At 50.9% G+C, this 22,946-nt stretch overlaps 7 protein-coding genes and 1 non-coding gene across 8 annotated transcripts; 3 read left to right on the top strand and 5 right to left on the bottom strand.

Moving 5' to 3' along the window:
* Window positions 1-85: 85 nt before the first annotated feature.
* On the top strand, window positions 86-1,194 carry AtWU_02305 (uncharacterized protein; the record flags this gene model as incomplete). Its single annotated transcript, XM_035497419.1, has 2 exons — window positions 86-739; window positions 799-1,194. The coding sequence occupies 2 exons, from the start codon at window positions 86-88 to the stop codon at window positions 1,192-1,194; spliced, it is 1,050 nt and encodes a 349-aa protein (XP_035353312.1).
* A 1,515-nt stretch (window positions 1,195-2,709) lies between these two features.
* On the top strand, window positions 2,710-3,843 carry AtWU_02306 (serine hydrolase domain-containing protein; the record flags this gene model as incomplete). The annotated part of the gene is made up of 1 exon (XM_035497420.1): window positions 2,710-3,843. One exon carries the CDS (start codon window positions 2,710-2,712, stop codon window positions 3,841-3,843), a length of 1,134 nt encoding a protein of 377 aa, XP_035353313.1.
* Window positions 3,844-4,098: 255 nt separating this feature from the next.
* Window positions 4,099-4,172, bottom strand: AtWU_t56. Its single transcript has one exon. It is a non-coding gene; the product is annotated as a tRNA-Val (tRNA).
* A 497-nt stretch (window positions 4,173-4,669) lies between these two features.
* Window positions 4,670-6,283, bottom strand: AtWU_02307 (MFS drug efflux transporter; the record flags this gene model as incomplete). Its single annotated transcript, XM_035497421.1, has 1 exon — window positions 4,670-6,283. One exon carries the CDS (start codon window positions 6,281-6,283, stop codon window positions 4,670-4,672), a length of 1,614 nt encoding a protein of 537 aa, XP_035353314.1.
* A 946-nt stretch (window positions 6,284-7,229) lies between these two features.
* Window positions 7,230-9,482, bottom strand: AtWU_02308 (fungal specific transcription factor domain-containing protein; the record flags this gene model as incomplete). Its single annotated transcript, XM_035497422.1, has 5 exons — window positions 7,230-8,259; window positions 8,318-8,791; window positions 8,849-8,994; window positions 9,059-9,337; window positions 9,402-9,482. 5 exons carry the CDS (start codon window positions 9,480-9,482, stop codon window positions 7,230-7,232), a joined length of 2,010 nt encoding a protein of 669 aa, XP_035353315.1.
* Window positions 9,483-11,160: 1,678 nt separating this feature from the next.
* Window positions 11,161-18,649, top strand: AtWU_02309 (polyketide synthase; the record flags this gene model as incomplete). Its single annotated transcript, XM_035497423.1, has 3 exons — window positions 11,161-11,212; window positions 11,265-12,111; window positions 12,175-18,649. 3 exons carry the CDS (start codon window positions 11,161-11,163, stop codon window positions 18,647-18,649), a joined length of 7,374 nt encoding a protein of 2,457 aa, XP_035353316.1.
* An 88-nt stretch (window positions 18,650-18,737) lies between these two features.
* AtWU_02310 (Zn(II)2Cys6 transcription factor domain-containing protein) lies at window positions 18,738-20,187 on the bottom strand (the record flags this gene model as incomplete). The annotated part of the gene is made up of 2 exons (XM_035497424.1): window positions 18,738-20,030; window positions 20,089-20,187. The coding sequence occupies 2 exons, from the start codon at window positions 20,185-20,187 to the stop codon at window positions 18,738-18,740; spliced, it is 1,392 nt and encodes a 463-aa protein (XP_035353317.1).
* Window positions 20,188-20,558: 371 nt separating this feature from the next.
* Window positions 20,559-21,402, bottom strand: AtWU_02311 (cytochrome P450; the record flags this gene model as incomplete). Its single annotated transcript, XM_035497425.1, has 2 exons — window positions 20,559-20,980; window positions 21,048-21,402. 2 exons carry the CDS (start codon window positions 21,400-21,402, stop codon window positions 20,559-20,561), a joined length of 777 nt encoding a protein of 258 aa, XP_035353318.1.
* Window positions 21,403-22,946: the final 1,544 nt, after the last annotated feature.

Consider the following 22,946-nt stretch of genomic DNA (forward strand, 5'->3'; position numbering starts at 1 on the left):
GGAGTACATAATATAAGACTTGCTACAATGGCAGGCCTAACTCAAGACTCTCAACAATTAAGGCATTCCTCCCCCGCGCGAGACCATGATGAAAATACTAAAAATTTCTTTGACTCTTTTCCTGGCACTTACGGCGGCTGCCCTGGCGGCGCCATCACCTTACACTCAGGAACATAAATACGCCCGAGTCACATTGCAGCAACAAAAGATCACCTCCGAGAAGCAAATTTTGGTGAAGGATAGCTCTACTGGAGACGTACTTGGTACCGCCTGCTCAAATGCCCTGATAACCAGGGCATTTTCCGACTTCGGTATCGTCGCAGATGTTGGACCTAACGGCGACGGCAATATTACTGCCGGGCCTTCCACATTTGTTGTTCACGAGGATCCCCAGTACTCCGGTGGTATCACCTGTTACAGAATGTACAATGATTATGAGTCGTTTGTAGTATGCGACGGCGTTCCTTTGCCCACCACTGTTCCATTGGACCCTATAAAAGGGAACGACATACCCCCTTGTTTCAGTGACACAGTCGACATGACTTTACAGCGAGCAGCGGAGACCATCCACGTTGTGGATACTTTTCCAGTGCCTGGTTCTGAAACAAACTCCACAAGTGCTGTGTCTACGAGCAATTTGGAGCAGCGACAAACCGGCACGTGCAGTCAGTGGTCACCTGCTACAAGGAAAGTTGGAGACGGCGATCCCCATCAGAACTATTGGCGGAAACAGTTGAGCGTGAGTCAACAACGCACTTTCTTTTAAACCGACAAGAGAGACTGATGTGCGACGAATAGGAGAACCTGGATTGTGGGAACGCAGACCATTGCACTGTTGGCGCAACCCAGTCAAAGTCGTATACAATCGGATGGACGGCGACTGCAGATGCATCACAATGGATCTCGGGCGGCTTTGCAGTGCAGGCGAGCTGGACAACTGGGCTTGACTATCAATGCACTGCTAGCTCCCATCAGACAGTCTGTATCTGGTACAACACCGCTCATACTGCGTACACTGTTCAAAACGGACTTTACAACGTTTGCACGGGATTCAACCCTAACAATGGTGCCGGCTTCGTCATGTTCTCGCCAAACCAGAACAACAAGGGTGGTGGATATTATTGTGTAATTGGCACATGTCGCAGCCAGGGGCAAAATTACTGGGACAAAAGTGGTCCTGCAGGTGGACCTTGACTGATCTCAACTGTTACCAATGACGTAATTATGGTAGACATGAGGCTTGTTTTTGTGGAGTGTGTGGATATTAGTGAAACAACTGCATTAGAAAATGGTAATCCTGAATCTCTCAGTATAAGCCGTCGACTATGGCAATACTTCGTAGACAGATCAGCCCTAGATATGCCATGTGGGGCAATGTGTTTAGAACAGCACTTTCAGGGTTTTCCGTAAGGCGTCTTTCTGGAATCTGCGCCTCAAACACACTAGGCTCAATCATCTAGGTGGTGGATAGGTATATTCAGCCCTTTCATTGAACGTATATTGTGGAACAATATCCCACCGAGCCCTGTATTGCTCCGTATTTGGTAAATTCATCGGGCAAGTATTCCCGGACGCAAGATGTTGGGGTTCCTTTCCGGTACAGATAAAACAGCTAGTTCTATGAAATTCCCTCTAGTTACATATTATAGTGCTTAATTCTATCAACCGTACCTGCGAACATATTGTGATATAATAAAGTACAAAATCAAGAGTCCATGACTCAAATTAAGCGACACCTCTCCTCCGTTACTCCAACCCATGTAATTCCAAATACTTCGCACAAGCGGAGTAACCAGTGCAATATACGGTAGGCTAGAAAGTCAGCTTCGGACATATTAGAACATAGATATGAAAGACCGTACTTACGTCCACGGACTTTGCACGATACTGCGAAGAATAGTAACGGTCCTGGAAGGTGTTGCCGAAGAGGAAAAGGGAGGAATTGACGTAGTGGCTTTTTGACCGGTACTCATTTTGTTTTATCCGATAGTAGAATATAATAGGACCGCTCGAGGAAAGGAAGGATATGCTGTGTGGAACAGTTGCATCCAGGTACCAATGGTAGAAAATCAAAAGTCTGCTGGCTACGCGACGTAGAAGTTCTTAGTAAGCTCTTGGCAGGTAAATATACGATTACTAAATAAATCTGGTATCGAAAAGTTTATATTAACCTGAGCTTGAGCTTCCGAGATAAGAGTTAAATCAAGTTTCTTTAGGGCATCGATTTGAAATCCAAATTTTTCGTGTGTGACATGACCAGATATGCACTCATGAGGGGCATGAAGTGTGGCGTTGAATCAGTCTCGTGAGATGACGTTAAATCAGTCGCTCTAAACAGGCACTTTCCTTCAATTCCTCTGCGTAGCATCTCTTTCGAAGGCTGATATTTTTACTTCACTATATTAAAAACGAGGTCTTACATATAGATAAGATTACAGATATGATCTTCCCCTGATCTTTCCCCGACCATCGTAACAGCCGATGATTTCCCCATGGCGTAGCCCCTGTGGGGACCGGTCGGTACCAACTAGTAAGCATCACTGGGAGCTAAACCATAAGTGTATAGCTGTGCTGCTGCGCCAGTTTTACCTGGCGGGGGTTCCCTTTCTAGGCCCCTGTGAGTTGTCCATCTATATATGCCGGATCACCCGGGCCATCCAAGTTTCCCTTCCATTAAATAAATTTGGCCTTATATCACACCACTCTACAATGGCCACAATCAACGGCCGCTGCGACCCGGCCTTCACTCGGGTGCGCGATCTCCTACAGCAATTGATCAACAATGAAGAAGAGCTAGGAGCCTCCATCTGTGTCAACATCGACGGCCAGAACGTAGTTGATCTCTGGGGCGGCCACGCAGACCCAGCCCGAACCAAGCCATGGGAAAAAGACACAGTAACTGTGGTATGGTCCGTTTCAAAAGTCATCACCGCCATCGCAACCAACATCCTCATCGACCGTGGCCTCTTAGACCCGAATGAGAAGGTCTCTAAATACTGGCCCGAGTTCGCGGTGAACGGCAAGGAAAATATCCTGGTATCACAGCTTCTCAGCCACACCTCGGGAGTATCCTCGTGGGAGCTTCCCAACACCTTAGACGATATTTACGATGCAAAGAGAGGTGCCGATAAACTAGCCCGACAGGCCCCCTGGTGGACGCCCGGCGAACGTTCCGGCTACCACGTAGCCAACCAGGGCCACTTGCTCGGCGAACTTGTTCATCGCATCACCGGAAAACCGCTGGATGAGTTCATCCGCGACGAGCTTGCCAGTCCGTTAGCTGCGGACTTTCAGCTCGGTGTCCCAGAAAAGGACTGGTCGCGCACAGCAGACGTTTCCCCGCCGCCGCCATTGAGACTTGATGGTGTTGATCCGCAGAGTGTTATGTTCAAGAGCTTCGCTAGTCTGCCTATGCCGGCTGAAGAAAGTATGGGTCCTGGGTTTAGGAAGGCGTTGATTGGTGCGACGAATGGATTCTCTAATGCTCGTGGGATTGCGCGCATTGCGTCGGTCGTCTCGCTTGGAGGCACGGTGGATGGAAAACAGTATCTTTCGCCTGAAACTATTGACCGCATGCTGGAGGAGCAGATCAGTGGGCCGGATTTGGTCTTGATGTATCATTTGCGTTGGGGTCTTGGTGTTGGGTTGCCCGTCCCGGAGACGTTTCCTTGGTTGCCTGACGGTCGCATTGCTTTTTGGACGGGCTGGGGTGGTTCGCTAGTTGTTATGGATGTTGAGCGACGGATGACGATTGCCTACGTGATGAATAGAATGGGATCAGGCACGTTGGGTTCAGATAGGACGGCGGCTTATGTGCGGGCTGTCTATGATTGTCTGGCGTAGGTGTATTAGGTCTCCCGAATATATATATTGAGTTTAGTTATGCTTTCATTAGTTCAGGTTCCAAATATGTAGAAAGTAAACAATGACTGGTACTATACTATCTCGGCCTTTTTTGCGAAGTAGGAAATCGAATTTAGCAGTAAAAATTTAAGTCGAAATAATAATCATCACGAAAAAGAAAAGAGGCATGCCACTACATTCACTGTGAGTAGTGGTGATGTTGGACGGTGCGGAAAAGAAAAAAGCAAAAAAGAATGACCAGACTGGGGCTCGATCCCAGGACCTTATCGGTGTTAACGATACGTGATAACCAACTACACCATCCGGCCAATTCGTTGAAAGAAACGATGTTTTATTGTTATATGAGCCTGCGTTACGTTTTACTATAATAAAACTCGACCGAATAAGTCTTGTTGGTGACCATAATTCCTCGACCAAAAGCCCAATGCATAGAGGCCTAAGAAGACTCTGGCAAAAACCCCGACCGCTGTAACAACTTGTGCTAATGTAGACTGTGGGATATCTGATTCGCTACGATCTACCGGCGGCTCTCCTGAGTCGTTCCAGACAGTATTAAGATAAGTTATATTAATCATGCTGGCTAATGTAAAACAGAAACTCCTCATAGGGGATCTGACACTATATAAGGGATGATCCACATGGAAGTTTAGTGCATGGGCTAAAGTTTGGCGACCTTGTAGGCTAAGGCATGGAAATGTGTCGATGTCAGCTTTCAGCGCGTCGAACCCAACTAAGAAGCTAAAGCATCTCCTGAAAGTGTTCATGGTGCTGGACGCCATCACCTCCCCTTTAAGAACTCCTATCCCTACCCAAACAACCTCTCCCTCCTCATCCCCAACGAACTCACTACCCCTACAGCCCCAGCAACCAACGGGATAATAAACGCCCTCGCCATCGCGTCCGTAATAGCCTTAATAGCCCGTTCCCTCAACTCCCCACTCAAGCTCTTCAACAACGAACTCTGCACCCCGGCCACCGCGTTCCGAATGTCCGCCTCACGATATCCCCTCCCATCCAGCACCGCATTCAGATTCTGTACTGCAGTGGACTGAAACACCTGACTCGCTACCACGAGGCAAATAACCGTCGCCCCGATCTGCGCCACGTTCTGTAAATTGATCGCGCTAAATATATCCTCGGGAGGTACCTTGAGACTAGCTACCGCGTAGCCCAGCTGCATGGTCATGCCCGTACCAACGGCCATGAGAATCGTGAAGCCATAGATCTGTCCCGCAGGGGTAGAAGGAGAGAGATATCCGACAAAGAGGGCGCTAGCGAGGGTCAGGAGGATGCCCGAGATGAGACACAGCGGCATGTAGTATCTGGCCTTTGGGAGGAGCCAGCCGATGGCGAGGTTGATGGTGATGGTTACGAGGAGGTAGGGGAGGAGGCGAACAGCTGCCATTAAGGAAGAGTCGTTGCGGGTGAATTGGAAGTAGATTGGGATGTAGAAGGTTGTGAAGAACATGGCGGTGTTGGCGCAGGTCGTTGTGAAGTAGAGGAGAATTTGGGTGCGGGAGCGGAGGAGGTGACCGGGGAAGGAGCGGGTTTGGGGTGTTGTAAAGATGCAGAAGTATTGCTGCAGTGCATAGAGGATGAAGAGGCCTCCGAAGAGAACTATTAGGGCAATGGTTGCGCCGGAATCCCACGCCCAGATGCCCCCAGCGGAGATGAAACCTAGTGCGAAAGTCACCCACATTGCGGCGCTGAGAACAAAGCCCAGGTAGTCGAGACGTGTTAAGCGTTTGCGAAGGGATTGGTCGGCGCCGGGGTGAATGGCTGGGAGGTAGAAGAGGTATACCGGGGCCGTGATGGCGCCGATGACCAGGTTCAGGTAGAAGCCCCAGCGCCAGGTGGCGGAAGAGTCGGAGAATCCGCCTCCCACAACGGGACCAAGGATGGCGCCTACGCCCCAGACAAAACCGGTCCCCGTGAGGTATGTGCCGCGTTCTTTGCGAGTGGTCATGGCAGAGAAATGGTTGAGTCCACCGAGGTAGATGCCTGTACCTCCAGCACCTGCAATTACACGACCGACGATGAGGGCGTTCATGGTTGGAGCGCCGCCACAGAGAGCGGAACCACCCTGGAACAGCACGATACCGGCAATGTAAAGCCACTTCATGTTCATGACAGTGTAGAGAAACCCGTAGGGGAGAATCACGGCAACTGAGCCGAGCGGAAAGCCGGCTCCAATCCAGGCGAGTTGCGACACATCCCCAAATCTCTCAATCACGGCGCCTTGTACATCCGCAGCGATGGTTGTGTCAAGACCATACATCAAAGCAGAGAGGTATAAGGCAGCACAGATCAGAAACCAGCGAAATCCGGTGATTTCGCGGACATCGTCTTCGGTGGCATTGGCGTCGCCGTGTGGTCCTTTCTCGTCGGATTCTTCGCGATGACGGAGAGAACTATCCATGGTGGAGCCTAGATTCCGGATTCAGGAAAGTGGGTGCGCTGCAGCTTTGATAATAGCGGGACTGAGAGGTTAGTACATGGTTTAGAGGACTGAGCGACTGGGGGAAATGGCGCATTTGTATAGCGTCGAGCCAGGGTAGATCTCACACTTGCATCTCCTTATGTCCGTTAGGACCGGCGCACCACGTCGTGAATTTACCCACGACAGGGATATTGCAGGACATATGGTTTCTACAAATTGAGCTTTACTGTTGCTACGATGGCGGGATTAGGAGTTTAGCAAAGACTATCCCCGTGGGAGACCGGGGGATCATCATGTAACATCCATGTCGCTCACCCGAAATTCGTCGGCCGAAGATAGAACGCCCCACGCACTCACCCGACAAAGAGCATAGTGCATCCAAAACCAACCCAACCCATGACCATAGTAACTCCTGACTCAAACAAGCATATAAACGTTGTGGCATATTGTCGAATTCTGCCCAATGGCGATATGCAGATCACTGACGCGCCTGAAGGAGTCGCGTTTACGTACAGCTCTCGGACGGCGTTCTTTAGGGTTACCGGAATAGCAGTATGTGTGTAAGCTTAACTGAATGTTTATGGGATGCAGAATTAGATTTCAGGAGCCAAGAGCAAAAGAGAAGATGTAGTGAACAAACATACATCAAGAGGGCGAGACAGTACCCGCTGGGTTAATACTGGGCAATAATTCAATGAAAAAGGGTCTAGAGACATAATTGCCAAGACACTCTCTTCATATTTATCGAAAATGACAATATATATTGCAGATCACCTATGGCTTGGGCACAAAAACTTTTGACGGAGCCGAGGAATTTTACGAAAGTTACGAACATCAGCTTTGAAAAAATTGTTTGATCGCAGATCCACATATGCACCGGCAGTGCTTACGATCCAGTCAGTATATGATTGACGATAATTCCAATCTAGTTATGAAAGTTGCTATTCCAACACGTGGGGTCAAGAGGAGGAAATTGCAGCATTGAGTATGCGTCACCATGACCTATGGCGGACAACATGTCTGGCATCGACGTCAGATTCCATTCCCCTGGGGGCATCCAGAGCCCAGAGCCACTGTCTACGTTGGGAAAGTTCGGAGATATACGCGGGGATAAGGAGTTCTGGTTTGAATCAGTGGTGGTGTCTGGCTCTTGGAGTTGCCCAAGTCTAACAGCCTTCGTAAACAGCTGCGTCACAACCTGTGCTCCAGAGGCAGCCATCTCACTGACCTCAGCCAGCATCTGAAGTCGCCCCAAAGCCTTCTCAACTGCCCGCATCGTTTTCGCCCGAGTCAGGGTGGCCACTCTCAAACCGAGAATATCGGCATGACTCTCGCCTTGATCAAAGGGGAAGTCTTTATGTGTACAAAGTACCAGAAGAACAACTGCGGCTTCAAACGTGTTGAATATGATGGCGCTGAAACGCGTGTGGGAGCCTCCGAACATGGTATGCAGAGTGGTAACAGCATGTAGTTCCTCGAGAGCAACTAGAGCCAGCCTATGCTTTTGAGACCGGAGAAGAACCTGTTTATAAAGAGGTAGACTGGTGACTTGGCTGGGTTTCAGCAACAGTAGGGGGCGAAAGTTCCAACAAACGGAATCGAAGATAGCGATGTAGAGCAGCTGTCTCTGCATGGGCAACTTAGGAAGTTGGACATCCCACTTCCGATCCGGATTGAGTGCAAATTCCGGGGGTAAGGTAGGGATATAGTCCGCACAGAATCGTTCATACCGCTCTTCGCCGTGGATAGGGTCATACGGTAGGTTCCATTTGGAACCCAAGCTTCTCCAAAACATTCCCAACCGGACCTGCATGAGACGCTCGGTGAAGATTTCAGGTGTGTCCGCAGGTGTAGACAAGTCGATGATGTCCGGGGCAAGGCGTAATCGTGGTAACGTCTCTAAAACTAGGTTGTCGGGGAAAATTGGGACCCGGTCAAGCTGTCGGGCCAGATGGCTTGTCGATCCACCCACGTCAGCGAAGGATTGTAGAGCCAAGAAGATAGCATACACACCTGTCCAGAACATACAGCCCGCATAGCGTTCTCCGGCGCATCTCCTTCTCTAGTACTTGAGAACTACCCTCCCCTGGCACAGGTGCGACCGTGTGAATACCTGCCTTCTGCGCTGCACTACAAGCAGAGGCAATGCCTTCCCAAAATTTATCAGTCCTCCCTTCACAGGAGAACTTGAGAGAGGCGAATAAAACGTGCTGAACTCGGACTAGAGATCCTTTCCAGTCCAAAGCCAGGCATGCTCTGGCAAGCTCATCACCAATGTCACTACAGGTGTTACGGACTTCCGAGAGTGGCTGCCCATGAATCCAATCAGAAGTGTGGGTTGGAGAAGGCAGGAAATGTGCCGAGTAGGCACCAATCCGAAGTATCAGAGCGGCAAATTCAATTTCCTCCACAGAAAGGGGCCATTTCTTGGCCCACCATTGCTGATAGTGTGTCAGAAAGCTGGGTGGGTAAATGATTTGTTTCATCCTGTTCCGCGAAGCATTAGTCGACCTGGACCCGATTAATTAGTAGCCACGGACTTACCAGTTCAAATCATCGACGAAATACTGCATCAGGAAATCCAATATCGGACGGGGAGGCATTCGATCAAAATATTCTTGAACTGTCTCCAGGACTGTAGTTGACATACCCTGGGTGTTCTCATCTTGGTCCCTGCTGTCAAGGTCCCACTACGTCATTCGAGATTAGCCGTGCCTCTGGGGTAGATAGTCCAAGTGTTTATGTGCATCTCACCTTTTTGAGCAAAGCCATTGTATTAGAGTCACTGTGCTCGAAGTAGCCAAAGGATTTAGCCAGAGTAGAGTGTGGATTAGATGAGCCATTCTTCGCCTCGGACGATGAAATCTCGGCAATCTCTTCTGGTAACTCAACACTAGCTGGTTCCCGAGGCTCCAGGTCTCTGATAGATTCCCGAGGCGAAATGTTCGAGGGTTGGGCAATAGTAGACTGGTACACACACTCCTCGGGCCGTCGACGTCGGGTGCAATGATTGCAGGGGTACTGGCGGTTGCACTAGCTCCTCGCATTAGAACTTAACTTTAAGCTATTCGGTGCTGCATTAGCGATGTTTACGCACTCTCTGTTTCCTAGTGTAGCAGGGCACGCAGGTGGTGACCCGACGCTTTCGGCCGATGGGATGCATAGCGGCTCTTCCCATCTTGTCGACACCTCAGCTGTCGGGGGAGAGTTTGAGTTGTCTTTCTTTCTAATAATATTGTCTGTGGAGTAATGCGGAGCAGTAGCACATGGTTGAGTTGTTTCCCCGGTCTGGAGGTCCCGCTAACATTTGGAGTGACAGATTGTCATGTCAGCCTTTGTGGTCAGACGGCTACGGCGGGCATTAGTGGCCACTGGGCAAATACATGTTTTACGTATTTATTGTCGGCTGAACGTAATGAAGTCTGATGCGATTGGGAAAACCATTCAAATTTGATATTTACGCAGATATAAGTGCTGCATGTAATGTTGAAGAATACAAGTTATATAGAAATTATTGTAATTCTTCTTTGGAAAAAAGAATATTCTCGATAAATAACTGGGTTGCAGGTGTGTGCTAGGAATCCAACATTACCCGCAGATGCTACGTGAGGAACCCATACATAGTATACTAAGACCTCAGCTTCCCAGACTTCCACACACGATACCATATAGCATTCATATAATTCAATCTCTTCCAAACTAGGGTACTATCTGTTACTCAGTTTATTATTAGGTAACCCTAATTGATTGCTACCGTCATATAAGTCGTCTAATGCTACTTCCAGAATTAGTAATATGTTAACCGAACTAATCATATAATTTTCAGGGGCGCGCCCTAGGTGCGCTTCTGCAGACGGAACCCCTGTTTTCCAGTTACACCACAAGATAAACGTCTAGCAATCTGGTGCACCAGGCTTATGTAGCTAGGCATCCCTTACAAGCTTGCTCCGAAGGTTCAGGGCCACACGGGGTCTCCCTTGGGGGATATCACATCATTTTGTTTCTCTCTCTGACTTTTTCTTTATTTTTTTCTTATCGCCCTTTAAGTAGTTTCTTAATCTTAGCTTTATCTCATTTGATCATGCCTGGTTTTTCATCTTCTGCAATTCGGACTTGCTGTTGTCTTATCATTGAATTACGTATAAGTTACACGGAGTGATGCAGGCTACTGAGTCGAGTGTTACCGTACCTTATCCCTTGCAGGTTCCGACGAAGTATGCTGGATAGTATCTCCCATATTGGAGCTTGAAATTCCTGCATCTGTGGATGTATCAAACTTTTGGAACTATGTGCACATCGATCAATGCGGAAACGTCTTGATATACCCCCACCAGTAGTATTTGCAAACGAGCCTGCCTGTGTTATCATTGCACCGTTCTACTAACACGGAGCCGAACTCGGCTAAAGTTATCCTCGCTACAAGTCCGATTCCCTGTGCAGTCAGTACATGTTGGCCATGTGAATGTCGATCACGAAATCCCCGGAGGTTTTCGGTGTGATGAAACCGGGAATCTCATGTATCACGACATTAGACATACAGGATACAGGTGATGTACAAAAAGGCACGTCATATTTTCATTGAACCGGTCTTAGTATGAGACTATAACAGGACCACATCTTTCCCCCTAAAATTGCAGCTTTCTGGGATATGAGATTATATAGGGGCCCTGTTGCCGTGGACGAGGCTGCCTGATAGGTGAATACAGCAAGTCGATTGACAAATATAGTCACATTTGTATTATTTAAATTGAGAAAGAGGAACGACCTCTGTATTTGATGTTTCACCTTTTCGAAAGATACCCGCCCCATTTTTCTGAGTCTTATCCATTACTACCTATACTTCCTGTCAACCCATCATGGAAACTCCAAAATCGAATGAGTGCGAGCCGATTGCCATTGTTGGCATGGGTATTGAATTTCCCTGGGTTTTTGAAATATTAAACCTTGCTGACTTCAGAAGGTTGCCGTCTTCCAGGTGGTGTTCATGACATTCCTGCATTCTGGGAGTTCCTCCGGGACCAGAAGGATGTCCAGGGGGAGTTTGCCGCGCCGCGCTTTTCAGCCCAGGGCTTCTATCATCCCAATTTAGATCGCCCTGGAACCGCTGTAGGCAGCAGTGGCTTCCTCTTGAAAGAGGATCCGCGGCTCTTTGACCCGTCCTTCTTCGGGATTATTGATGCCGAGGCGGAAACCATGGACGCCTCGCAACGCAAGCTACTCGAAGTGACATATGAAGCATTCGAGAATGCGGGGGAGACGTGGGACAGTGTATCCGGGGGTAGAATCGGGGTCTTTGTGGGCGACATCTCCCTCGACAATTATGTGTCCCAGACACGTGATTGGGACTATAGTGGCAAGTACTCGGCCAGTGGTGCCTTTCCTAACATGCTGGCCAACCGCATTCATTACATTTTCAACCTCCAAGGCCCGAGTCTGTTGATAAACAGTGCATGCGCCTCGTCCATATATGCGCTTCACCTGGCCATTACCGCTATACGGAACGGGGATTGCGATTCGGCGATTGTAGCAGGGTCGAATTGGCTTATGGACCCCAACAGCCACATGGCCATGGGAAAACTGGGCGCTCTGTCACCTTCCTCCAGGTGCCACACTTTCGATGAGTCTGCAGATGGGTATGCACGCGGCGAAGGTTACGCAGCTCTCTATTTAAAGACAGCCTCGCTTGCAATGCAGGATGCGTCTCCAATCCGCGCGCTAATCAGAGGCTGTGCAGTCAATGCTAATGGGCGTACGAAGGGTATCACTAACCCCAGCGGCCGAGCACAAGAGGCCCTCATCCGAGAAGCGTGAGTTTTATCCACAGTATCGACTGTGCCTTCTAGAGCCACGGCTAATATCATGATGTACAGCTACAAGAATGCAGGGGGGCTTGATCCCGGCGAGACGACCTTCCTTGAGTGTCACGGAACGGGCACCCGTGTCGGTGACCCAATCGAAGTGGCAGCAGCTGGGAATGTGTTTGGGCCATCTCGGTCCAATGACCCTGAAGATCGCCTGCCTATAGGATCTGTTAAGACTAATGTGGGCCATTTGGAAGGTGCAAGCGTTTTGCCAAGTATCCTCAAGGTGGTCGCTTCCCTCGAGGCTGGGAAGATCCCTGCAACCCTTGGCTTCCAGACTCCCAATCCACGCATCGACTTTGATCAAGCCAAGGCTCGCGTCATCAGTGAGTTAGAGTCATGGCCAAAAGACCGACTTAAGCGGGCAAGTGTCACATCGGCAGGCTTTGGAGGCACCAACGGCCATTGCATCATCGACCACGTCCACAATGCCATTCCGGAGTATGTGAAGCCCGGCATCGTCGACAAGCAGACTGAGACGTCAAATGATACCAATGGACATGTAATAACGAGCACCAATGACAACAATAAAACCAATGAAGCCACCTCAGAAGCGCAGTTTGCGCTGCACCGTCCAATAATCGATTCTCCGACAATGGTCAGACGGGCCGATGCTACCACTCGCCAGATGGTGGTTCTTCCCTTCTCCGCGCATAATCAGTCTTCTCTAAAAGCGAACATGGAGGCGCTGCACAATTCCCTTCCTCATAATTCACTGGCAGATGTGGCGTACACTCTCGCATCTAAACGATCCCGCTTCTCGCAGCGAGCCTTCTCGATTGTTGACAAAGACCAGGTCGTCCGGGGCGGACAGGTCACGGACAATGAACCCAAGGTATTTGTTTCGCCCCGTCAAGTAAATGTCGGTTTTATTTTCACAGGACAAGGTTCCCAATGGCCTGCCATGGGAGCGGAAATGTTCGAGTACGCCGTCTTCAGAGATGTCATCGCATACCTCGATACCGTGCTGGCAATGTTGCCCGAGCCCGCCTCATGGAAGGTTGCAGACATTCTATGTGGCAAATGCGATAAGGATCTCATTCACAAGCCTGGGGTGTCTCAGACAGCATGTACCGCGCTACAAATTGGACTTGTTGACCTGTTGGCATCATGGTCGGTCCGCCCTGCGGGGGTAGTGGGTCATTCATCAGGCGAAATGGCTGCTGCGTATGCCGCCGGTCGGATCACAGCCGCAGAGGCCATCACCATTGCTTACTACCGTGGATACATTGTCTCATTCAACCAACAACAGGGCGCTATGTTGGCCGTGGGATTTGGGGCAGAGCAGGGGGCCGAGTACATCAAACGCGCTGGGCTCGGGGATAGAGTCAAGGTAGCGGCCATCAACTCTCCGGTCAGCATCACCATGTCCGGTGACGCTGATGCTATCGGAAAACTGAGTGTCCAGCTCACCCAAGAGGCTGTCTTCAACCGGCAACTTCGGACCGGTGGGATTGCCTATCACTCACACCATATGCAGTTACTTGGGCACGATTACGCTCAGGCCATTGATGATGCATTGCACCATCTTGCCAGCGTAGGAATGATTGATACTGCCCACAAATATTCCAACGTCCCCTGGGTTTCTTCGGTGGTGCCACATAAAAACACATCCATGCCTCGGGATGAAGTGACCGATTTGTATTGGCAGGCAAATCTGGAGTCACCCGTGCGATTTACCGATGCCGCCTCCAGGCTTCTAGATACAGATGACCTGAGCATTGGCGTCATTGTGGAGATTGGTCCTCATCCAGCGCTGAAAGGCCCTTTGGGGCAGATCGCCAAAAGCTTGGGGCGCACGGTTCCTCATGTTGCTTCTGTAGAGAGAAGTCAGGATGCTCGCCGCTCGCTACTTGGGCTCGCCGGAACGCTATTTGCCCTCAATGCAGAGGTCGATTTGGTGGCAGTCAACGCCGTTGATGAATCACTTGGAGCACAACGAGCGCTCGTACATGGCTGCATGGCTATTGATCTGCCGCCCTACCGGTACTCCTATGGACCTATAAAGTACCACGAGAGCCGTTTGAGCAAGGAGTACCGTCACCGACGCTGGCCCCGGCATGATCTGCTTGGAGCCCGGGTGCCAGGGACAACTCGGCTGCGTCCGCAATGGCGAAACATACTCCGCTTGAAAAGTCTGCCCTGGCTGAATGACCACTGCATGCCTCCTCACGTTTTGCACCCCGGAGCGGCACACATCGTTATGGCGATGCTGGCAGCAGAACAGGCCTATGCGGAGTTGCCCGATGCGTTGCCCATTGTTAGCTTAACCCTTCGTAACGTCTCAATCAAGAAGACTTTAGTTGTCCCGCAAGACGATAGGGGCATTGAAATCGTGCTTAGCATGGAGCTAGAGGACGGTGCGACCGCCGCATCTCCAGGATGGGCAAGATTTTCTATCGCTTCAGTGGTAAATGACTCCGAGCAGTGGACGGAGCACTGCGCAGGTATGGTCAAGGTTGAGGCCGCTACCTTCAACGCGCCTACTCCCATTGACACAAGTACCATGGATGGACGTGCGGTGAATGAACAGGCTTGGCAAACTCGCGTAGCCGATATGGGCCTCCACTTTGGGCCTTCGTTCCAAGGATATTCAGATATCTGGGCTGACCCTTATAGCAACGTGGCAGTGGCCAAGCTATCCTTGAATACCACATCAGGCATGTTTCCTGGAGGCGAGTCGAGCTATCCCATCCACCCCACCTCCTTGGATCGGGCTATCCGCCTGGGTCTCATGGCCTGTAATGGCGGACAGGCGGAAACGGCTAGCGTCCAGTTGCCCATTCATTTCGACCAGATGCGGTTCAAGCTCGGCTGCCTCCAAGACCGCGACTGGATTAGAGGGGTGTCGCGCGGTGAGCTGCGTGGACTACGTGGGGCTTACGCCCAGTTTCAATTATTAAATGACTCTGGGGAAGCTATTATGGATGTGGACAACATGCGGTACACCAATTTCAACGAGCAACAGTCCTCTGCAGAGGATCTTTCTACAAAGGCGTATTCCAGCCCTTATGCGCGTCTTGTCTGGAGACCTGACAGTCGAACATTAAGCCGGAACCAGTGGAGACAACTGCTTTCATCTGTAGGCAAGTCTACTTCATCTTCTCAGCTCTCATACCTCTTCGACCTCCTGGGCCACGCCAACCCAGAACTACGGATTCTGCAGCTCAACGCTGGGAGAGATGACCGCAATGCTGGCCAGACGGTACTAAAGGCCTTAGTCGGTCACAATGGCATTAAGAGCTACCGCGAATACGTAGCAACAGACGTGTCTGCACCGCGGCTCGACTCCTTCCGTGAGACTACATCAGAATTCCGTAACGTCGAATACGCCGTGTTGGATATGAATCAAGATCTTTCAGAGCAGGGATTCCAGTTAGCGACCTACGACATCATCCTGTGGAGCAACGCGGAAAATGTCTCAGCAACCGAGCAGGCCCTAACAAGCACCAAGAAGCTTCTCCATCCTGGGGGACACCTTGTACTAGTGGACCACACCGAAAGTGGTGATCTTGCATGGAACCAATGCCTTCTGCGCGCGGGATTCGAGTCAGGGGCTAAGCTAATTTGTCGCGAAGCTGACCCTTCCTCCACCATAATCCTGTCCACCTTGCCCGAGCCAGCGCCGACTTGCAAGAGCGGTAGTCCTGTGGTCCACCTAATGCATGGGTCTCAAGACACCCCTGCCCTTCTCCATCATCTCGCCCGGGCCATGGAACAGCGAGGCCTATCTGTCCAGATTAGTCCTCTGGACCAAGTAGTTAAAATTATCGGCCCCAATTCTCGCGTGGTGGCTTTCCTGGATGGAGAGAACCTTCTGTTTGCCGCCGACCAACGTCGGCTGGGAATATTCCAGCATCTAGCTGCAAATACGGCGAGTATGGTCTGGGTCACCTCTTGTGGCCTAGTGAAGGGCCGAAATCCCGATGGTGCATTCGTCAGCGGATTGCTTCGGACACTGGGAACTGAAAACCCGAGCGGGCAGTTTCTGTCCGTGGACATTGATGCGGAAGGCTTTCAAGTCCCTGCCGGCGAGATGGACGAGCTGGTCCGATGCCTAGTTGAACAGGAGCATCTCCTGCAGCCCACTCTCAATGACAACGGGCCTTCCGAAGTTAATCGTGACATGATTTGGCAAGATGGCTGCATGTGGACGAGCCGGTTCGTGCCCGACGGGCAGCTGCAAGGCTATGCTGAGGTAGCTCCCACCAGGCAAGAGATTCCACTGGGCAGCCTTGGACCTGTACGGGCGGACTTCGAGACACCGGGAATCCTCACTTCCCTCTACTTCCGTCCGTATACGGAGCTTTTGCAACCTCTACCACGGGACTATATCGACGTCAAGGTAGATGCTGTCGGGCTCAATTGGAAAGACCTGGGCCTATGTTCCGGCCGATTCGATGCGAACAACCTCTCTAACGAATACTGCGGTACTGTCACCCAGGCAGGAGCTGATGTTACTGGCGTCACCGTTGGTGACCGAGTCTATGGCCTGGGCAAGGGGCACTTTGGCACCCATACTCGTGTGCCTGCAGGCCTCGCACAAAAGCTGGCTGAGGACGTCAACCCAATAGAGGCGGCCACTATGCCGCTGGTGTACATGACTGCGGTGTATGCGTTCGAGCATGTCACCCGTGTCAGGGCTGGACAAAAGGTACTAATCCAATCGGCTACGGGCGGCCTGGGGCTGGCAGCTATTCAAGTGGCACGGTCCAAGGGGGCCGCCATCTATGCGACGGCCGGTACTCCAGACAAAGTTCAGTTCCTGACAGATCACATGGGTATTCCGGCATCGCATATCTTCTCCTCCCGCGACTTGACCAGTCTACAGCATGCCAGTCAGCAGCATGGAGGGTTCGATGTCATACTTAGTAACGTGCAGGGAGACATGTTGTACGAGTCCGTAAAAGCCCTCGCCCCGTTGGGACATTTGATCGACGTTGGTCGCATGGATGTCACTAGCTCCCAAAGTATCGGCCTGGAGCTCTTCCAAAAAAGTGCTGGATTCACTTCATTTGATCTCGGTCTCGTTGTAGAGCGCGACCCTGTGCTTGGAGCCGAGCTGATGCAGTCCGTCCACGCGCACTTCCGCGCTGGTCGCATTGGACCCATCAAGCCCTACCAAATTGCAGACATTGGGAACCTCGACCAGACCCTCCTCCAGCTCTCGCAAGGAACCCACATCGGAAAGCGCGTCATCACCTACCAAGACCCATCTACTTTGCTGCGGACTCTCCCCACCTCATCCGCGCCCCCGGCGCGTTTCGATCCCGCCGCTCGCTACATCCTCGTTGGCGGGCTGAGCGACCTAGGCCGCTCCATCGTGCGGTGGATGAGCAGCCGCGGTGCCCGCGACATGGAGGTATGGTCCCGCCGTGGTGCAAACAACCTAGCCCCCGAAGCAGAGCGTCTGATCACCGAGCTGGCAGCCCAAGACATCCGGGTCCAGCCCATTGCCTGCGATGTAGCCAACCGCGACGCCGTCATGCACGCCATGAAAGCTGCCCATGCCGATCCCGAACGACCTGTTCGCGGTGTCCTGCACTTCGCCGTCTCATACCAAGACATCCCATTCGATAAGATGACCGAATACAAATTTCACCAAGGCATGGCGGCCAAAGTCTTTGGCGTCCAGCACCTCCACGAGGCCACGATCTCCATTCCCCTCGACTTCTTCGCCATGACCTCCTCCTTGGGCACAATGTACGCCTTCCCAACTCAAGGCACGTACCTCGCTGCCAACAACTACCTTGATTACTTTGGCCGCTACCGCCGCCGGTTGGGTCTCCCCGCCACCACCGTTGCCCTTGGCTTCATCAACGACCTGGGCCCTTTGACCAACGACCCCGTCACTGTCAAACTCTTTGCTCGCGCTAAAGGTCAAAGTATGACTGGAGCCCAGGTTGTACGTATGCTCCAGCCAGCCTTTGTCAACAACCACTCCAACGCCGAATGGCTCGGCCACAATGATGACCCCCTCTCTGCGTCTCACATAGTAACCGGCATTGACCCAGTCGTCCTCGCCAAGATGGCCCAATCTTCGTCTGCCTCCCTCGCCTCTTCCCCCACCCCCAGATGGCACCAGGATCCTCGTGTCTCCTTGATGCTTCGTGCTGTAGAGGACGCCTCCTCCCTCAGTAACACGGACATCAACGACACCGACGCGTCACCTACCGCCCAGTACAAACGGCAACTAATGGCGGGGGGTGAAGGCTCTAAAGAAGGTGCGGGGACGCAGACCATCGAGTTGGTGACTGAGGCTATCCGGGCCAACGTGGCGAGCCTGTTGTTTGTAGATGTAGGCAGTGTGAATCCCGAGAAGACGGTGGCGGAGCATGGTATTGATAGTTTGATGGCGACAGAGTTCCGCAATTGGTTTCAGGGAGCGTTCGGAAAGGGTGTGAGTATGTTGGAATTGATGGATGCGAAGATGACTTTGGGGAGATTGGCGAGGTGGGTGGTTGAGGGGACGCTGGGAGGGTGATATTAACCGTCATCGAGTACTATTCTGATTATTCCGTAGACTGAGAATATATATAAAGTGGTCATTTAGATTTCATCTTGGCAATTCATCATCTAGTAACAACTTCCGTACATGCCCCTAACCGATCTGTTGATGTTCTAATATGATCCACCGCCCACTGAATATACTCCCCATACACCCCATCCAAATGCCTCCTAATGCCCTCTAGAATATGCCGCGGCCACCCAGAAATAAACCACACATGATCCAGCCGATCAAGCAGATACAAAAAGAACGCAAACATAATCAACGCGACCGGCTCCCTCCGCTGCAAATCACCCACCACCGCATCGGGCAACTGATACAACCACGCAAAGACGAGCGGGAAGAGAGCCATTCCTATTGTTCCCTGCGGCTCGGGACCCATTACGACGTCGAGGCTGTCACCTAGTCGATCAAGTGTTTGCAGGTAGATAGGTAGTCGTGGATCCTCGATGAGTATGGATGTCATGAGGAGGGCGCGGTACGTTTCTAGGTGGTGGCGGTAGTCTCCTAGTTTTGTCCTTCGTTGTGAGGTAGACTCGGAACCGTCGCTTTGTGTCTCATTTTGCGGGTTATCAGAGGGAGGGGCAGGATTATTGTCTTCTCCATGGATTGCAAATACACTTGTTGGCATGTCCCCGCTACACAGCTCAAATACAGATCGGACACCTAGAAACAGAGACAGATGGCCTGGGTCCCCGTCACTCCTAAAAGCGAGGTACTCGCCTGGTTGAGGGCCACGGGCGAGACTTGAGATGAAGATGAAAATCGCAGAGACATACATTGCGGGGCTGTTATCGCGGTCAAGATGCGGTAAGATGGCTGAAACATCTCGAACAGCAACGTTGAAGTGGCGTTCAGCTTCGGTGTAGATTTCTGTTTCAGTGAATCCCATGCTTTGACTCCACTGTTGATCGTCCGAGCGTCGCACGAGATGGAAGCCAGAGAAGGCGAGGAGAATGTGCATGACGTAGTGGTGGGCGAAAGCGATTTGGCATAGTTGTTGTCGCGCCTTTGGTTGAGCGCCGGTTAGTTCAGGGGATGTGGAGAAGTGGTGGAAGAGCAGCATGTCCAGTGCTGTGTATTGAAAGGGGCGCTTGACTAGGTCGTTGTTTGGTGGGATTGGGTCAGATTCTGATGTGTGGGAAGTGCCATGGCCTCGTTTTGGGGGTCGGAAGTTCGTGGGTGTGGATGAGTAGAAGGTGTAACTGTCTGTGCTGGGACCCTGTGATGACGGTGATACTGAGTCTGATTGTTGGGATGGTGGAGTGGAGTTGGAGTCAGTCTGGGGTTGAGAGCTGTAGTCGCACTCTATTGAATGGCGGAGACAATTGGTGCAGTGTGGTTTGATCTCATCGCACTGGAAGTCGGTTAACATCCTTCATTCATCCGGAGTGGAGAAGCAATGGAGAACTGACTTTGACTCTACGCCTCTTACAATTTTTACAGCCTAGACGGGATTTTCGATGGCCTTTGCGCGATAGCTTTTGCGTGTATGGGGTGAGGGAGGCACCCATTGTCACAGTACATGCGATGGGTCAGAAATGGGTCATCGGCATGCCAGAAAGGCTAGATGATTGAGGAGGGATGCGACATGGACACCAGCGGCATGCTTAAAATTTAAACGGGGCGAATAATGTTGGCTCCAGAAGGGTTTCAGGGGGGTTGCCCCACTCAACTGCCCTTCAGCCCTGTCCGGTGAAATTCCGGTTCTACTTCGGAGGGTTTCCGCCGAATATCTGGTCCAGCAATTGTAGGTTTTGTTTCCTCTTGCAACATCAATATCTCCCCTCCATGTCTGGTATCTGCACAGCCATTGTTTTCTCCATTCATGACTGTACATCGGGGTAGAACATTGTGGGCCCCTCCGTGATACCGACTGCGTGCTTTATATTTCCATCTCCTCACGACGCCTTCTAACCTTAATTTTCAGAGTCGGGTCAAGTGACATGCCAAACCCACCAGAGAAAATCCTTGGTACCGTCCCTTCCAACAGCTTCCAGTCGTACCGCAGGAGGAGATAAATCAAGACGATTTTCACCTCATTGGCAGCAAAGAAGCGTCCAGGACATGCATGTTTGCCATGTCCAAAAGCCAAGTTCTCTGGGGCGGTTGTAACAAGTTGTGCCTGAGTCTGTCGCTCAGGATCATCGCGCATCTTATAAAACCGGTATCCGTCCCAGGAAGCCGCATTTTCGTAGGTGTCATCATCCCACAACTTGTGTGCCGATACCGCAAGCATACCATTCTTCGGGATAACCGTCCCATCGGAGAGCTTCACTTCTTTAAGAGCCATCCGGCGCATTGAGACTATTTATACATAATACAGTCAAAGATCTGGCTGGTACGAGAATGGATAGAATAATGCTCTGCTTACCATTAGTGACTGGTTTCAGTCTTTGGCTCTCCCGGATAACGCTATCCAGCAATTTCATGTTGTACAGAGCGACCTTTTTCCAACCATGTTGCTGGAGAGTATCTACAATTTCCTTGCGCAAAGGCTCCACAATCTCTGGGTTTTGTGCAAGATGGGTCATTGTCTGACATGTCAGGTCCGAAGTGGTGTGGATGGCCCCGACAGAAAGGATCAGCTGCGCGCCGACAGGATCATAAGGCCGACCCTTCGCGGCCTTTTCGAACCATTCAATAGCATCGTCAAGAATTGGTGATTGTTTACCCTCTGCATGGACGCCTTCCTTTAATTGATGCCTCTCCTCCAGTATTGGCCGCATGACTTGGCGAGCCTTACTCACTTGAGTCCTGAGCTTACGGCATCGGGGCAAGAACCAGGGTACGATAGGGTGAATAGCTGCAGGCCACATGCGGAGCTCTGTCATCGCTAAAAATCCATCTATAGTATAGCTTTGAGTGATCCGCAGCCATTCTTCATTCCGACACAACTTCTCCCTAAGGAAAACACGAGAGGAGATGCGGGAAATGAGAGCCACTATCACACCACTCAAGAGGATCGTATGCCATTCTAATGAATATACTTATTAGCCCTACCACTCCCAGTTCAAAGAATCAAGATCTTATACCTTCATCATCGGTTAACAGCTCACGGACCGCCACGGAAGTTTCATCGGCAAGGGGCTCGGTAACCTTATCTGTAAGGAATCCGGATTATAAATCAGTGTGCAAATACGCACAAACATCACTATTGATGAGATTTAGTGACTCACTCAAGTACTTCGTTAGGTCATTTTCAATAACAGCCTGGACAATCCCCGAGTCTTGGCCACTTTCACGGAATCCGTCGAACCCAGGTAGATTTTCATGGAATGCCTGAGGCCTTCTTAGTTTTCCACGCAAGCAAGTTATGCAACTGCAAATATTGGGAAGGCAAAGAATACACCTTCATAGCCCATCGGGAGAAGCTCAGATGTTCGTTATTCCGAATCTCGTTCGCCATACTCGGGGGGGGGGGGGGGGGGGCATTGTCATTTTCCCAACATCGGTATGCAAAGGTACTGGCGTGTTGGGGTGGGTGGCAAACCAATCCCGTAATAGCCTCTGAGCATTGAAGAAGAATTCCTGCTTGACTCTGGTAGACGTGAGCTCGAAGGGTCTTTTTGGATTGAGGGCCGTGTCCTTATGTGTGAATGATTCAGCGCTGCTAACACTTACGCAGTCGGCTGACTCCCACTGGAAGTCATTGGCCCACTAATGGATAAATTGTCAAATTGCTTGTAAACCCCATGAATCCCCCAGAGTCCCCATTATAGATTTAAAAATGATTGCGCGGAATCTTATTGCTGCGCGGTTCGGGCCGGGGTCGCGTGTCAAGGTCAGAATCTCAACATCGATGATTTGCCGAAGCAAGGATCAGTCATACTGCCACCACATATGTAGTGATACCTATGAGGACAATAAATAGTGAGAAACGAACTTCAAGGGTTGGGTTGCAGGGATCCGTGGTACTAGTGAGTTACGCTAGTCGTAGTCTTGAGTCTTATATACTAGGACATTTGCACGAGTAGGAGCAACCTGGAGAATCTCTGGGTATTTCTCCGAGCAATAATAGCGTCGGATTCAACGAAGCACCGGAGATGCTGTTGGCCTACGGTCTTGTCTAACAAGGTGTTGCTAATTCATGGGGTTGGATCTCAAGATCAGTGCGGATATCAGGCATCTGCCAATGACAGACCGAGGAATAGCGGTAAGACCCCCACTCTCGGGATGAAGGTGGATTCATTCATATCGAAATGCGGTCCTCAAAGTTAAAGCAGTGGATGTGCTACAGTGGCGCTGTGGATTTTGCTTCTTTGTGATACTA

The sequence above is a fragment of the Aspergillus tubingensis genome, assembly GCF_013340325.1.
Source record: "Aspergillus tubingensis WU-2223L DNA, scaffold_3, whole genome shotgun sequence".
NCBI lineage: Eukaryota > Fungi > Ascomycota > Eurotiomycetes > Eurotiales > Aspergillaceae > Aspergillus > Aspergillus tubingensis.